Genomic DNA, 17,064 nt, shown 5'->3' with positions numbered 1-17,064 from the left:
ATGAACTCATTCTTTTTTATGGCTGCATAGTATTCCATGGTGTATATGTGCCACATTTTCTTAATTTAGTCTATCATTTGGGTTGGTTCCAAGTGTTTGCTATTGTGAATAGTGCCGCAATAAACATACATGTGCATGTGTCCTTATAGTAGCATGATTTATAATCCTTTGGGTATATACCCAGTAATGGGATCACTGGGTCAAAAGGTATTTCTAGTTCTAGATCCTTAAGGAATCGCCACACTGTCTTCCACAATGGTTGAACTAGTTTACACTCCCACTAACAGTGTAAAAGTGTTCCTATTTCTCCATATCCTCTCTAGCACCTGTTGTTTCCTGACTTTTTAATGATTGCTTTCTCTTATTGCCAACATACTTGGTAGGAAATTCCACTTGGACTTCCCTAATGTCAACTTACAGTCAGTATTTCACAACTTTCCTGACTTACCTCTTTCTCTACCCCTCTTAATTTGCATCTATCCTTTTACCTTCCCTATTCCTACAGATGATCTTGTTACTTTATATCCCAGACCACTACCCTCAAAAACCTAGCTCTTTTCTCTTATCGCTTAGTATCCACCATCCCCACTACATCTTCCTAAATAGCATACTTAGTCACAAAATCTTAGTGCTTTTTCTTTCAAGATGTTTTACAATCTTCACTTGGTTTCAGTGTTATATAAGTTTTAGGCTGTATTGGTAAATTTTCATGCTACTAATAAATACATACCTGAGACCGGGCAATTTACAAAAGAAAGAGGTTTAATTGGACTTACGGTTCCACGTGGCTGGGGAAGCCTCACAATCCTGGCGGAAGGCAAGGAGGAACAAGTCCCGTCTTTCATGGATGGCAGCAGGCAAAGAGAGAATGAGTTTGTGCAGGAAAACTCCTGTTTTTAAAACCATCAGATCTCGACCAGGTGTGGTGGCTCACACCTGTAATCCCAGCACTTTGGGAGGCTGAGGCAGGAGGATCACCTGAGGTCAGGAGTTTGAGACCAGCCTGGCCAACATGATGAAACCCCATCTCTACTAAAAATATAAAAAAAAAAAAAAAAAAAAAAAAAAAAAAAAAAGAAGAAGAAAAAGGCTGGGTGTGGTGGTGCATGCCTGTAGTCCCAGCTACTCTGGGAGGCTGAGGGAGAAGAATCGCTTGAACTTGGGAGGCAGAGGTTGCAGCAAGCTGAGATCGTGCCACTGCATTCCACGGTGGGTGACAGAAGGAGATTCTGTCTCAGAAAAAGCAAAACATAACAAAACAATGAAACCATCAGATCTCGTGAGTCGTATTCACTATCATGAGAACAGCATGTGAAAGACTTGCCTCCATGATTCAATTACTTCCCACCTGGTACCTCCCACAACACATGGCACATTCAAGATGAGATTTGGGTGGGGACACAGCAAAACCATATCATAGGCTTTATACCTAAGTGATATCAACTTTATCAGCCTTCTAACAAAATTTTTCTCTTTTCTGATTTGCCCTGTAACCCATATTAGATTAGTATCCTAAAAGTGAGGAACCCTGTATTCTTTCTTTCTCAGAAATATTAATTGGTTCCTCAGTCTCTCAGGGTAAAGTCTGCTATCTTTCTACAAGTATTTAGGGTATTGACTCATTATAATAGTTAGGATTGGGTTCAGCTGCAAGTGACAGATGACCCAAAATAAAAGGGGCTCAAACAAAATAGATGCCCATGTTCAGAGAGATCCAGGGTAGGTTTGACACTCCATAGTATCAAAGACCCTTGCTCCATTTATCTTGTTATTCCCTCATGTGTGGCCTATATTCCTAAGTTCATTTCATGGTTCAAGATGACTGTCCAATTCTGTCTTCAATCCAGTCAGCAAAAATAAGAAATCGGTTTGCCTTATTTAAGGAAACTTCGTGGATGTTGCACCCACCACTGCAGTTTACACCTTTTGGTCAAAACTTATTTTCAAGTCCAAATTTAGCTTTATTCTGATGAACATTAGCTATGGTTGGAATGTTTTTGTCCCCTTCAAAAATTATGTTATAACTTATTTCACAATGCAAAAGTTTTGGCAGGTGTGGCCATTGGGAGGAGACTGAGTCATGGGATCACCCTCATGAATGAGATTAGGTGCCCTCATAAAAGGTCTTCATGGAGAGGGTTCATCCCTTTTCACTTTTCTTTGTCTTCCACAATGTAAGGACACAATGTTCCACTCCAGAAGATACAGCATCAAGGCTCCATCTTCGAAGGAGAGAGCAGCCCTCAACCAGACAGCCAAACCTGCCAGTGCTTTGATCTTGGACTTCCTAGACCCTAGAACTGTGAGAAATAAATTTCTGTTCTTTATAAACTATGCAGTCTCAGGTATTTCATCACAGTAGCACAAAACAGACTAAAACACTATGTGTCCAGCTAAAAATTGGAAGTTTTATGACTGAGGTTGATAGAAAAATGGACATATGATTATAAAAAGAAATCTCTGCCATATCTACCTTCTAACTGCTACTTCTTACACCAATTCACCATTCCAGTCAAAAGCTCTCCTTAGTCCATTTAAACATAAACTCTTCAAAATGCTCCAGCCTGCAGTTGTCTCTGTCCTTTAAACTAGAGGTACTGTTGATTTGGCAGCCAATCAGGGACTTATTTTGTAACAACCTTCTTATTTATTTATTTATTTATTTAGAGGCAGTCTCACTCTGTCACTCAGGCTGGAGTGCAGTTGCATGATCTCTGTTCACTGCAACCTTGGCCTCCTGGCTTCCAGCAATTCTCATGCCTCAGTCTCCCGAGTAGCTGGGATTACAGGCATGCACCGCCATGCTCCGTTAATTTTTGCATTTTTAAAAGAGACAGGGTTTCGCCATGTTGGCCAGGCTGGTCTCGAACCTCTGGCCTTAAGCAATCCACCCACCTTGGCCTCCCAAAGTTCTGGGATTACAGGTATAAACCACCACACCCAGCCTGTAACAGCCTTCTTAATGTGGTTTTAATGATTAAGACATTGTTTGAATATTCCTCCCATTTAATCTTCTTAGCTAGATTAAGGGAGGCTCCTAAGCACTATATATCCCATCTCCCAACTGCTATTGCTTGGTGTATTGCCTGGAGAGTAGAGTGACTTGATGGATATGCTCTATTTTACCTAACAGGCTGACAGCACAAATCTAGTGCTATCATATATTCTATTATTAGGGAATGGTTATGTATCATGAGGTATAATGTATGGTGTTGCCTTCCATCTCAGTTGCATATATACAGACAAAAGAAGACAATACAGTAATAAAAATGTGTTAAATCTCTACAACAATTTCCTTGGTCACTATGTTAGAAATATGCAATGGGGCATTAGTGGGTGTATTTATAATTTAGCTGTGGAGATAAGTATCAAAATACTAATACAATCATCCCTTTGTATCTGTATCTGTGGGGTATTGGTTCTAGGATCTGTCCCCACCCCCCGCTGCTTGGATTCCCAAATCCATGAGTGCTCAATCCCTTCCATAAAATGGCATAGTAGTAGTTGCATATAACCTATGCACACTATATGCTTTCGATCATCTCTAGATTACTTAGAATATCCATTACAATGCCTACACTATGTAAATAGTTGGTACACTATATGGTTTAGGAAATTACAGGAAAAAAATGTCTGTATATGTTTAGTACAGATGCAACCATACTTTTTAAAATTTTAAAATAGAGAGAGAGAAAGTCAGGGTCTTGCTTTGTTACCCAGGCTGTAGTGCAGTGGTACAATCATGGTTTACCGCAGCCTTGAACTTCTAGGCTCAAGGGATCCTCCTGCCTCAGGCTCCCTAGGAACTGGGAGTACAGGTGTGTACCACTATGCCTGGCTAATTGAAAAAAAAAAAAATTTAGAGACAGGGAATTGCTATGTTGCCCAGGCTGGTCTTGAACTCCTGGTTTCATGCGATCCTTTCACCTCAGCCTCCCAAATTGTTGGGATTACAGGTATGAACCGCCACACCCCAAACACAACTTATTATTATTATTTTTTTTTCTCGAGACCGAGTCTCACTCTGTCACCCAGGCTGGAGTGCAGTGGCACGATCTCTGCTCACTGCAGCCTCTGCCTCCCAAGTTCAAGCAATTCTCATGTCTCAGCCTCCAGAGTAAATGGGATTACAGATGTACGCCACCACACATGGCTAATTTTTGTATTTTCATTAGAGAAAGGGTTTCATCATGTTGATCAGGCTGGTCTCAAACTCCTGGCCTCAAGTGATCCACCTGCCTTGGCCTCCCAAAGTGATGGGATTACAGGTGTGAGCCATCACGCCTGGCCACACCCAGCTTATGTTGTGAATATTTTTGATCCTCAACTGGTTGAATCCACAGATGTAGAACACAGGGATACAGAGAAGGAGGACCCACTGCATAGGCAAATACACTATTATTTAGGAAAACAATTTCAACACATGGACTCCCTTCCCCTGCCCCGAAAATCCTAAAGATAAATATTGATATCGATAATAGATAATAAAAGGATAATATGATAAGAATCTTGATTTTTAAAATTTTAAAACAAAAAATTTCCAAAAATTCTAAGGATTAATGTATGGAAAAAGTAAGTTAGTGCTATATTAAAATGGGTATTGGGTCCCATGATCTTTGTTCTTCCTGAAATGGCAGTGGATCTGGGTTGAGCAGATTCTGTTGATCTTTGTAATATATTCCCTGCATTTGTGAATCATTACCTGTGTGCAATCTGTGATCATGAGAAGTGCAAAGCTGGGCAATTTGGAATTTAAATTGATGGCTTTGGTTTTATCAACACTGAATTAAACACACAGGCTTCTCAATCTAAACAGAATTCAGGAAGGACTATGGCTTTGGTGCCAAAAATATTATTACATCACTTTACATATTCTTCACACTTAATGAAACTCTGTCACAATTCTATCAAGTTGGTTTATCTGATGCTATGAATCCCTATTTAATAAATGAAGAAACAGTGCTTCAGTGTTTAACACACTTCAGGCCATATAGCAAGTAAGTGGCTACCCAAACTCAACCCTAATTCTTTTACTCTAGGTCAATATTTTGCATAATACCACACTGCAACTCAGTTATTCACAGCTGTGTGAATCCTTGAAGGCACATATTTTTCCTGGATGCCCTAGGTAGAGAGAACTAAGATTCTAATGTGGATTTCCTGATGAGAAGCATTTTGCCAGTTTTGATCTAAGCTAATATCCTTGGAAATAACTGGGGAACTTATTCATATTTTCTTAAAAATAGGTTTTTAAAGCAAGATGTAGTTGAGAAATTTGTAATTCCCAAGTGTAAGAGTCTCAAATTCTCTACATAAAAAGACAAGAACAACAGTAGTTAATATACATGCTAGTGTTTCAGAGGAGACAGTAACTAGTCGTGGAAAATCTAGATTAGTTAGGAAAAGGCTATTAAGGAAAGATTCAATAATAGTGGGTTCGCCTACCTCCTATTAGGATTTTGTTTTGTTTTTTTGAGACAGGGTCTCAGTTTATCACACAGACTGGATTTCAGTGGCACAATCATGGCTCACTGCAACCTCAACCTCCTGGGCTCAAGTGGTCCTCCCATCTCAGCCTCCCGAGTACATGGGACCACAGGCAGGGGCCACCATGCATGGCTAATTTTTGTATTTTTAGTAGAGATGGGTCTCACTATGTTGCCCAGACTGGTCATGAACACCTGGGCTGAAGTGATCCTCTTGCCCTGACATCCCATATTTTTTATGGCAAGAGAACTAATTGGGTATGGCATTAAACAAAAATAATTACATAGCTCTGGCTAGGTATATTATATACACGTATTACCATTAACACAAGAACTGGAAAGATAAACCAAGAATATTAACATATTTGCATTGTATCTTTTCCAGGGGGTAGGAAAGAGAGTAGGAAACCATCGCACCACTCTGAGAAAAGTGCAGAAAGTAATACTGTCCTGTTCTCTGAAGGAAAGCTATTGAGTTATTAAACCAATTTTGGATTTTAGTTTGGATGTTGGATGACTTGGTTGTGTATACTTTGGGCAGGTTTCAAGCTTGCTGCTTCCACATCGAAGAAAGAAAATACACCAAATAGCAAAAAAGATTTTTGAATAGAAATAAAAGATACTTTATATCATCCCTCTCCACCATCCAATGTAGAAAATAATAGCAGTTATTTACTGAGGGCTAACTATGTGCCAAACACATGCTACCATGTACACTGCATACCTTTTCCCTTAATCTTTCAACCATGTGAAAATAGATACTATCTTTTCACAGAAGAGGAACTCCAAGCTCCGAAAGATTAGTAACTAAGATGACACAGTGAGGAGGAGGCAGAACAGAATCCATCTCTACTTGCTTCTGAGTTCATCCTCTAACCACTATTCAGCGAGGCAACAGTAAATTCCTTTTGTTGGGCTTCATAGCAAAGAGCTGGCAGGGTACTATCTAAACTAGACATGGCATTAATGTTGGTTTGTTATATATCACAAAGCTTCCCTGGAGCCATCGTTAACTATTATATCAGGTTTTGCAGCTTAATATATCATCATTACATCATCAGTAGGAAAACGGTTCATGAACTCTTGCTATCGACATCGTAAGAGTTCCTTGGCTCCAAGAAATAATAAACCTCAATGTCAAAATCCTTGGGAAGTTCTTCTCTAGAATTTATCTCACAGAAATTGGGAGGTCCTCTGATTCAATAAAATCTTTCCAATTGAAACCCAATCTAAAGTACTTCAGAGTATATGTTTGTTGTTGTTGTTGTTTTTGAGAAGGAGTCTCGCTCTGTTGCCCAGGCTGCAGTGGCGTGATCTTGGCTTACCACAACCTCTGCCTCCCGGGATCAAGCGATTCTCCCGCCTCAGCCTCCTGAGTAGCTGGGATTGCAGGTGGGTGCCACGCCTGGCTAATTGTTGTATTTTTAGTAGAGATGGGGTTTCACCATGTTGGCCAGGCTGGTCGTGAACTCCTGACCTCGTAATCTGCCCGCCTCAGCCTCCCAAAGTGCTGGGATTAGAGGTGTGAGCCTCCACACCTGGCCTAGCGCATATGTTTCAAAACGTTCATCACACTGAAACTATTCAGTTATGTTAAAAAGTATAATGCACGGCCGGGCGCGGTGGCTCAAGCCTGTAATCCCAGCACTTTGGGAGGCCGAGACGGGCGGATCACGAGGTCAGGAGATCGAGACCATCCTGGCTAACACGGTGAAACCCCGTCTCTACTAAAAAAATACAAAAAACTAGCCGGGCGAGGTGGCGGGCGCCTGTAGTCCCAGCTACTCGGGAGGCTGAGGACAGGAGAATGGCGTGAACCCGGGAGGCGGAGCTTGCAGTGAGCTGAGATCCGGCCACTGCACTCCAGCCTGGGCGACAGAGCGAGACTCCGTCTCAAAAAAAAAAAAAAAAAAAAAAAAAAAGTATAATGCACTAAAACACTACAAATGAGATTGAGACACTACTGTCCCCAAGCAGCTGGAGATATACGTAGGTGTTAATAATCTACTAGCTGGAAGGATAGTACTGTGTGTACAGTATCATTATTTTAACCTCATCATTTGCAGTTGATTGCATTGCACCGACCCTCTGTAACTGCCTGTGAATCATGTCAGAGTTACTCCGTCGACATTTGCCGAACATTTGTCATGTGGCAAAATATTTATTGTAGAAAAGTTGACACATAATAGCTCTGAGGTTTCACTAAATGAGCTTTACACATCAGGCTACAGGTACAACCCATTGATGTGTAGTCTCCAAAAAATATGGTTTATGATTTAAGAATACTGCCTCGCCAGAAGCTCCTTAAGTGTAAACAAAAAGGGTTTCGTGACCAGTGAGGTGACTTGGCTTCACCGTTTGCTGTCACAGAACTATTCCGTGGGGGATTTCATAAGTAGTGAGGGAGAGGTGGAAGACCCGGCTGAAAATAAAGTGAGAGCAACCGGTCCTGATCTGTTGTTGGTGACTGGGGATTCGCCTAGAGGGAAGAAACACGGAATCTCGTAAAGGCTGAGGAAGGCGTCAGGGCAAACCTCAGCCTCCTCTCACTGGACGCGTTCGCGCCACCTGTCAGACTGGAGGAGCCGCCAGGGATTGAGAGGGTCGGGAGAGGGTGCCCGGGGCCCCAGAAGGCGGCTGCAGGTCGCAGGTCTCCGCCCGAGAGGCGCTGGGGGTGGGGTTGGGAGCGGTGGGGGCTGCGTGCTAGATACGGAGGAGACTTCACGTGGTCTCCAGAGCCCTGCTAGGGGACCCGGGGCGCTACCGCGCGCCCCTCCCCTGAGGTCTCAGCGCCTCCTCCCCGGCACGTGACCGCAGCTGGCTGGTAACTGCGCTCCCGCAGAGTAGCTCGCTCTGTTTCTTCCCTCCCGCCGCGGTGCCCTTCTTCTCCCCCGTTCCCATCCCTCCGCCCTCCCCCGCTTCGCTCCTCACGTCCCAATCGCGGCTTGAGCTTAGAAGCGCCCGCCCCTCCACCCTTTTCTTTGCTTGCTCATTGGTTGAAGTCTCAAGGACGCGTCCCGAGGGCGGGTGGCAGCCATTGGTGGGATGAGCAATCCGAGTTCCCGGATGAGGGAACATTCTGCAGTATAAAGGGAGCAGGGAAGGCGGGAGACAGCGCAGTTTGAATCGCGGTGCGACGAAGGAGTAGGTGGTGGGATCTCACCGTGGGTCCGATTAGCCTTTTCTCTGCCTTGCTTGCTTGAGCTTCAGCAGAATTCGAAATGGTAAACTTCGCAGAGACGCTCGATGACTTCGCGGGTTTTTGCCGGCGGGAGAAAAACCCGTTACACGGGGGATGGGGGTGAAGTGGCGACGGTTGGGAACGCGCGGAGACAGGATTTAGAAGAGCGGGGGGAGGTGTTTTGTCGGCTGCTAGCGGAGCAGCCTCGGATCTCGCGGCGGGCGGCGACGGTTGGGTGGCGCGCGCAGCGCCGCTGGGGGCCGGCGGGCGGGCGGAGGCGCGCGGCCGCGGCGAGCGCGCGGCGGGGGGCGGACGGGCGGGGTCGCCCCTGCGGCGCGCCGCGGGCCAGAGACCCCGGCGGGGTGCGGGGACGCGCTCGCGGCGGGACGCGCCGCGGTGGGGGATGGGCGCGCCGTCTTGGTAATTCTATATTCTCCGTTCCTCCTCCGCTCGCGGGCGTGTGCGCGCCGCAGGCTGGCGGTAAGGCTGGAAAGGACTCCGGAAAGGCCAAGACAAAGGCGGTTTCCCGCTCGCAGAGAGCCGGCTTGCAGGTCAGTAGTTGTTCGTGCGGTCTGGGAGTCGTGATGTTTTTCTTTGCATCTCCTTTTTTGTTATTCACCGCTCTCGATGGGCGTTTCGTCTATGCGTGGGTGATACGGTGTCGCGACTTGGGCTGCCCATACGATAAATATGGGGGGGAGGAATCACGTGTTTCGATGTCGGGACGCGTTGCTGCGCCCGTGCCCCTTGCTTTGGCGCGCATATAATTTCCCCATCTCTAGTTCTCCTATTTTTGTGCATTTATGTTTGTGTATGCTTAAAATTTAAGTTCCCAGTGGGCCGTATTCATCGACACCTGAAATCTAGGACGACCAGTCATGGACGTGTGGGCGCGACTGCCGCTGTGTACAGCGCAGCCATCCTGGAGTACCTCACCGCAGAGGTAAATGGGTGAACGCCTATAATCCGGAGAAGGTTTGGGGGGCGGGGAGACGGCAAGAGGGAAGGAGGAAAGTGATGCAAGAAAACTCACAGGCCCTGAACGCGGCGAGAGGCCTAAGAGAACGCTAGAGGGAGCTGCTGTTCAACAAGGATCCTACTGAGCTTGAGTTCTCTGCTCTTGGAATTAAAATTGCGTGCCCCCTGTATATCTTGCCAGTCAGATAGTGGGGAACGACTCCAGTTGGTAGATAAGCGTTTGTGAGGGTTTTATTCTGTTCTCTGAATCTTGGCCAAAGGAAAGTTGGAAGGGAACTGATTAGATTTTGCCTTCTAGGTACTTGAACTGGCAGGAAATGCATCAAAAGACTTAAAGGTAAAGCGTATTACCCCTCGTCACTTGCAACTTGCTATTCGTGGAGATGAAGAATTGGATTCGCTCATCAAGGCTACAATTGCTGGTGGTGGTATGTTAACTTCTAAAATTTTTAAAAATTTCTTCAGAGAAAGGAATTCTTTGCTGCTTTAATTTCATTAGTTTTTCTAGAAGAGAAAATTTAAGTATATTTTCATTCATGCAAGTATGGTTTTATCATGAAATTTGATTCATATGTATAACTGAATTTTTACTTCATACTTGAGCTGCACGTTTTTAAAGATACTTGAACAGTATACTTTTCTTGGTTTCAAATACTGTGATTTAAAAAAAAAAAATCTTAAGTAGAATTAATTCCTGTCACTCTCCTAGGTGTCATTCCACACATCCACAAATCTCTGATTGGGAAGAAAGGACAACAGAAGACTGTCTAAAGGATGCCTGGATTCCTTGTTATCTCAGGACTCTAAATACTCTAACAGCTGTCCAGTGTTGGTGATTCCAGTGGACTGTATCTCTGTGAAAAACACAATTTTGCCTTTTTGTAATTCTATTTGAGCAAGTTGGAAGTTTAATTAGCTTTCCAACCAACCAAATTTCTGCATTCGAGTCTTAACCATATTTAAGTGTTACTGTGGCTTCAAAGAAGCTATTGATTCTGAAGTAGTGGGTTTTGATTGAGTTGACTGTTTTTAAAAAACTGTTTGGATTTTAATTGTGATGCAGAAGTTATAGTAACAAACATTTGGTTTTGTACAGACATTATTTCCACTCTGGTGGATAAGCTCAATAAAGGTCATATCCCAAACTAGTTGTGTATTAAATTGGCTTGATTGTAATAGGAATTTGTTTTGAATATCTAGCAGCAATAACTAAGCACATTTCTTTGTGACTGACCTGTCAAATCTAGATCAACAAAGTGAGATAGACCAAGTATATATTTTTAATGTTATATAATAAGCTACTAAAGTTTTAATTTAAAAAGTTGGCAGGAGCTGGAGTGGGAGCATTTCAGTTTGTGCATTGACTTTGCTTGCTGTGTGACAGCACTGCACTAGTATGCTGTTAGTGTGGTGGACTTGGGGAGGGAGAGAATAGGTAGGAATGTCCTGTATATCCACATAATGAACTCCGAATTTAAACTCTGAAGCTAATAGTGCTACGTGCTAGGCCCTGCTTTGAAGTCTGAAATTGAAATTGTTAAGTGCTCAGTAACATCATTGGGGATATACTATCTCCATTTTATTGAAGAGAAGCAGGCTTTCTTATTTGAAAGTACCGAGTTCTGGTGGTAGTTGGAATTAACAGCTTGGCTCACAGCATTTTGTAAAAATCGTTACCTTGTTGGGTTGAGCAGATCGTTTCCACAGTTTGTCATGTTTTTTAAAAAAATTAAAACTGCACATAACATTCACCCCCACCCTCACCGTGAAGACTAACATGACACCGTACTTCCAAGTGGTAATGTTACCCAAATGGGAAGGAAAAGGTGAAATCAAAAGTTTGCTTTCGTTAGGGCAACACTTGGGCTGATTCCTCCCTTGTTTTGAATACACAGGATTAGGGCCGCTCTGCACCACTCGTTGCAAGCTACAAATTAAACTGCTTTGTACTTCTTTGGATAGCCTGACATCTGGGTCAGAAAAAAATGTGCAGCTGAAATAAGGCTGTCATACAAGTCCTAAGATTAGGTTCAAACCACGCTCTAACGTGTCCCGGAAGTGCTGAGACTGGACTGACTGACACCTTGGTCCTCACCTGACCGCATCCTCCCTCGCTTGAGGGGCTCAGAAGCGGGGCCTCCAAGCCTGGGAAATTAACTGAAAACGAATGTCCCCTTCCGCCATCCCGTCCTCCTGCCCCCATCTGCGAGGGCCGTGCCCGGAGGTCACAGGGCAGGGCGCTTCCAATGCCGGCAATCGGGTCCGGGGCGGAACCCTCCACTCCGCGATGGGCAGCCCGGCTGCCATTGCCCTCCTCGCGGGCAGGTCAGCTTCTAGCCTACCGGCGCCGTGCGCGGACCACCAAGTCAGCTCGGATGCCCGGGCCCAGGAGCTTGGTCCTGGGCCGGGACGGATGCGGCTAGCACCCTAGGGGCTCGCGGGGGGCGGGGAGGCCGCCGTGAGGAGGCGGAGCTGCGAGGCCCGCCCGTCAGCCCGGGCCGTCGCCGCCGCTGCAGCGGTTCCCTGCGCTCCTCCCAGCCGGCCGCCGCACGCCCCCAGCCGGTCCGCCTCGCCTCCTCCGCGGCGGCGGCTTCCGCCCCTCTTAGCTGCGCTGCGAGAGGAAACGGAAGAAGGAGCAAGCTATGGAGGGGAACAGGGATGAGGCTGAGAAATGTGTCGAGATCGCCCGGGAGGCCCTGAACGCCGGCAACCGCGAGAAGGCCCAGCGCTTCCTGCAGAAAGCCGAGAAGCTCTACCCACTGCCCTCGGCCCGCGGTGAGACCTCAGCGTCCCTTCTCTCCCTGCCCAATCCCCAGAGCACCGCGTAGCCCTCCCCTGCCCCCACCTCGGCCCCTCCTGGAAGCCTGCGGAGCCCCGGCCTGCCTGAGCCATCCCCAGCCCCAGGCCGGTGGGGAGCATCTCGACACACCCCCGCCCTGGCCCCGGCCCCGGCTTCGGGCCGGGGCTCGGGGAGAGCTGCCCGAGGCTCCTCTGCACCAGCCTGCCCGCCGGCTCCGCGTTCCGCTGTCCTGAATGTCCAGGTTTCATTCTCCCTGGAGAAGACTTGTCTGGTCCCGTCTTACCACAGTGAGGCTTTATTTGTATCTGTGTTGTTTATGTGGCCCCCTTCCTCCCCATTCTCAATCCCACATAAGGCCTAGGCCCCTATCGAAGTGAGAGGAACGGGGTACTCTAGTGGCTAATCTCAGGTGCCATCATTTCTGAGATCTGTAGAAAACTGTTCCCAAAGCAAACATCGAATACCTGAGATGACATTGCTTTTCCCTGGGAGAGAGTTCCTTTAAAAGAGAAGAGCACACATTCGGCAAGAATGGTCAAGAGTCAGTAATGATTGCTGAATAGTATCTGATTTGATAACACCAGAATTATCGACGAACCAAATCTCTGAGGAATATGGTACTGGGTTTCCTTTAGTTGAATTCAGCTTATTTATTGTCCTACTCAATTGGCTTCAGAGTAATAATAGCCAACATTTATTGAGCACTTACAAAGTGCCAATAGTTATGCCTAACATTTTGCATGGATTATTTCATTTATTCCTCAGAACAATTCTGTGTAGAGGTGTGGGATTCATTTGACCAGGTTTACCCACATGGAAACAGACTTTTTGATGAATGAATGAATGAATTAGCAAATGAATGAAAATATCTTACCCAAGGTCACACAACAATTAGTGGCAAAGTCAGAATAGTAGCTGAACTTTCAGACTTCAAAAAGCCTTTAACCACTACACTGTTGCCTTGCCGTTAGTTTTTCCAGATTGAGAAGAAAGTTATCGATAGAAGAAAGTTATCGATAGATTCAATTAATTGTAGAAAATTGTTAATGAAAATACTTGTTTTGTTGTCTCTTAAATTTTTTTTCCCTACGTCGTTGAAGCCCTGTGCTCTTTGCTTTTCTCTCTATCCTTTCTATTACATTGCCTTCTAACACTATACCCGTGAGGACAGGAAAATAAAGTTAAAGAAAAGAGTTAATAATTTTTAAAATTGTGGTTTAAAAACCCACCAAATTTACGGTCTTAACTATTTTTAAGTGTACAGTCCATTAGTGAAGTATATTGACATTGTTGTGCAGACTCTTAAGAACTTTTTCATCTTACAACACAACTGTGTACTAATTAAACAGCTCCCTATTGCCCCGTCTCCCAATACCCTGGCAACTACTATTCTACTTTGTGTTTCTGTGAATGTAACTACTTTAGTTTCCTCAGATAGGTAGAATCATGCAGTATCTTTTTGTGACTGTCTTACTTCACTTAGCATAATGTTCTCACATTTCATTTATGTTGTAACATGTGAAGGATTCCTTTTTAAAAGAATACTGAATAGGCTGGGCGCGGTGGTTCACGCCTGTTATCCCAGCGCTTTGGGAGGCCGAGGCGGGCACATCATTTGAGGTCAGGAGTTTGAGACCAGCCTGGCCAACATGATAAAACCCCATCTCTACTAAAAATACAAAAAAGTTAGCCAGGCATGGTGGCGCATGCCTGTAATCCCAGCTACTGGGTATGCTGAGACAGGAGAATCGCTTGAACCCAGGAGACGGAGGTTGCAGTGAGTCAAGATCGCAACACTGCACTCCAGCCTGGGCGACACAGCAAGACTCTGTCTCAGAAAAAAAAAAAAAACACTGAATAATATTCCATTGTATATATATACCACATTTTGTTAATCCATTCATCTGTCTATGGACATTTGGGTTCCTTTCACCTCTTGGCTATTATGAATGATGTTGCTATGAACAAGGATATGCAAAGATCCTGCTTTCAATTATTTTGGATACCCAGAAGTGGGATTGTTGGATCATATGGTAATTCTATTTTTAGTTTTTGAGGAACCACAATACAGTTTCTGTAGCGACTGCACCATTTTACTTTCCCACAAACAGTACGTAGGGTTTCAGTTTCTCACCATCTTTGCCAACAACTATTTTCTGGTTTCGTTTGTTTTGATAGTACCCATCCTTGGGTGGGAGGTGATATCTCATTGTGGCTTTGGATTTGCGTTTCTCTGATGATTAGTGATGTTGAGCATCTTTTTATATGCTTATTGGCGATTTTTATAACATCCCATTTTTGGAGAAATGTCTATTCAAGTCCTTTGCCCATTTTTAAATCACATTACTTGCTTTTTTGCTGTTGAGTTGTAGGAGTTCTTTGTTTATTCTGGATGTTAACCCCTTATCAGATACGTGATTTGCAGATATTTTCTCCTATTTATATGTTGCCTTTTCATCACTTTGTTGATGGTGTTATTTGATACACAGTTTTTAAGTTTGTTGTAGTGCCGTTTGTCTATTTTTGCTTTGTTTTTTTTTTTATGCTTTTGCTGTCATATTCAAGAAATCATTGCCAGTAGTTAATTATTTTTGAATCCTCCCCTACTGTTGAATATGATTTCATGTAGTCATTATCTAGTCCTAGAGGGACAGTTTTAACATTAAGTGAGTAGGCAGTCTAGACAGAATAACTTGGCTTTTGAAGTCTGACTCCACCTACTAGCTTGTAACCTTGTTCTTGAGCAGGGTGGAGAACCTCTTTAGCCTTTAGTTTTTTCATCTTTAAAACGGAGACAATGTACTAATCTCATAGTGCTGTTGTGAGGCTTACATGGGTTAATACAGGTAAAGCATTTAACAGTAAGCACTCAATGAATTTTGGTGTCATCCCCATTTTGCAAGTGTGAAGCTCTGAGAATTCTTAAAACCCACCCAAACTTACACAATCTATCATGCTTCTGTCATGCAAACAATTTGAATGAATCTCCTAAAAGACATTATAAGATACCAAAGCACAACACAATTTGTTGCCCTTAAAGACATGAATGTAGGAAAAATTAAATATGAGGGTGAAAGTTGGTAGTACAAATGTAAGGCAGTATGTGATTACCAGTTAAAGTGATAGGGGATAACTATGTAGTCCAAAAACCTTAGTTCAGATGCAGATGTTGTCTCTGACTCCTTTTTAACCACTGACAAATTACTTAACTTCTGTGAGCCTTCTTTAGTTACATGTAAAGTGAAGATGTCATCACAGGATTTATGTGAGCTGAAATAAAGTTATGTGCCAGTATTCAGAAAAGTGTATTTTATATAGAACATTCTAGAAGATGTTTATTGGCACAATTTAAGAATTCAGGAGAGAGAAAGATCTAGGACATTTGTGTGAGGTCCTGATAAAATATTTCATATAGAAGTTGAAGCTATTGGTTACAATGAGATTTTACAATTTTAGCCCTGAACTTCACTTATACTAGTCCACCACCAAATTCTTATAACTCAGAAAGTTGACTGAATGTTCGTCTGGATGTGCTTAAACTAAGAGAGGCAAAATAAAAGATCACATTTTGATTTCCATTATTCTTCCATGATAAGTGGAAAAACATGAGACTAAATTCCTGCTAGATTCCAGGATTTTTGTCCTCTTAAAATTTTATTTATGCCAGGTAAGAAGTCTGATACATAAGACACTTTCAGAAATTGGCAAGAGTTTTTCTTGACAAAAAACTTGATCCCCAAATGGATCTAGGATATTGTTTCTTTCCATGTTTTTAGTTGAGAATATTATTTTACAGTTTACTTATTGCAGTGGACTTCTAAGTGAATTCAGTTGTACAACTTTCAAATATTTTATGAGTTTAGGTTTGAAAGTATTGATATATATGAATAGCTACCACATAGAAAATAGAAATATTCAAAAAAATGTCAGTAAGCAGAACTCAGTAACTGTAGTTTCTGAATAAACTGTACATTTATTGAGTTATTGATACGTTCTGGATTTTCAGAGAGGGATGCAATCTGTTTTAATGCTTTACATTGCAATTTTAATACTTTAATGTTTCATAATAATTGGGAGATAGTTTGAAATGTAGATTTTTTTTTTAGAGAAAAGCATTTTTATTGTTTTCAGGAACACTGTAGTAATTTGAATCAATTGGTGGCTTACAGCTTCAAAAAAGACCATTCTTCATCTACTGTAATGAATGGATAAGTATGATAATCCAAATTATATATCGAATAGTATATAACTCGCAGCATCCATCTGCACAATAGCAATTTAAATAGTCCTTTTTCTTTCTAATTTTTGCTACATTATTTTAAAATTTATATCTAATAAAAAATTCAAAGTTCTGTCTCTTTTTGTCTATCTTAAAATGGTTTAAAAAGTAGCTTTTAAATTTGTCATTATACATCTGGAGTATTATCCAACATATTCTTTTTAAGATAATTTCATTCTTTTGTGTTTCTGACTAATTAAAATTTAGTGACAAGTACAAATTATACATTCAAAACAATTATTTCTGTAGCACCAACTGAAGTGTTACAGAAATGATTTCCAAATTTCAGCTAGTAGCCAAATTATTTCAGATATTACAGTTGAAGAAAGAATACTGATTT

At 43.0% G+C, this 17,064-nt stretch overlaps 2 protein-coding genes across 8 annotated transcripts in view; both read left to right on the top strand.

The window, feature by feature from the left end:
* Positions 1–8,487: 8,487 nt before the first annotated feature.
* On the top strand, positions 8,488–10,793 carry LOC112625502 (histone H2A.Z). Of its 4 annotated transcripts, none has more exons than XM_025386805.1 (5): positions 8,488–8,710; positions 9,141–9,218; positions 9,497–9,610; positions 9,944–10,073; positions 10,355–10,793. In XM_025386805.1, the coding sequence occupies exons 1-5, from the start codon at positions 8,708–8,710 to the stop codon at positions 10,414–10,416; spliced, it is 387 nt and encodes a 128-aa protein (XP_025242590.1). In that variant the 5' UTR covers positions 8,488–8,707; the 3' UTR covers positions 10,417–10,793. The 4 variants fall into 4 exon arrangements, with proteins under 4 accessions (XP_025242590.1, XP_025242591.1, XP_025242589.1 ...); XM_025386806.1 differs by having other exon boundaries at positions 8,497–8,710; positions 9,944–10,070; XM_025386804.1 differs by having other exon boundaries at positions 8,497–8,710; positions 9,944–10,077.
* Positions 10,794–12,132: 1,339 nt separating this feature from the next.
* DNAJB14 (DnaJ heat shock protein family (Hsp40) member B14) overlaps positions 12,133–17,064 on the top strand; it is a 51,059-nt gene continuing 46,127 nt past the window's right edge. For 3 of the 4 annotated variants that reach the window (XM_025386800.1, XM_025386799.1, XM_025386802.1), the window contains exon 1: positions 12,133–12,420. In XM_025386800.1, the coding sequence (XP_025242585.1) occupies positions 12,317–12,420 (104 nt within the window). In that variant the 5' untranslated portion in view covers positions 12,133–12,316. The remainder of the gene's footprint in view (positions 12,421–17,064) is intronic. The other variant, XR_003119609.1, reaches the window with a different exon arrangement.

The sequence above is a fragment of the Theropithecus gelada genome, chromosome 5 (genome assembly GCF_003255815.1).
Source record: "Theropithecus gelada isolate Dixy chromosome 5, Tgel_1.0, whole genome shotgun sequence".
Taxonomy (NCBI): Eukaryota; Metazoa; Chordata; class Mammalia; order Primates; family Cercopithecidae; genus Theropithecus; species Theropithecus gelada.
This window is presented reverse-complemented; position numbering and strand designations above follow the sequence as displayed.

Excerpts from the sequence above, each read along its gene's own strand:
- LOC112625502 (XM_025386803.1), top strand. The coding sequence starts at position 8,733 with ATGACTTCGCGGGTTTTTGCCGGCGGGAGAAAAACCCGTTACACGGGG. Across the intron at positions 9,611-9,943 it reads TGGAGTACCTCACCGCAGAG|GTACTTGAACTGGCAGGAAA; the intron begins GTAAATGGGTGA and ends TTTGCCTTCTAG. Across the intron at positions 10,074-10,354 it reads GGCTACAATTGCTGGTGGTG|GTGTCATTCCACACATCCAC; the intron begins GTATGTTAACTT and ends TCACTCTCCTAG.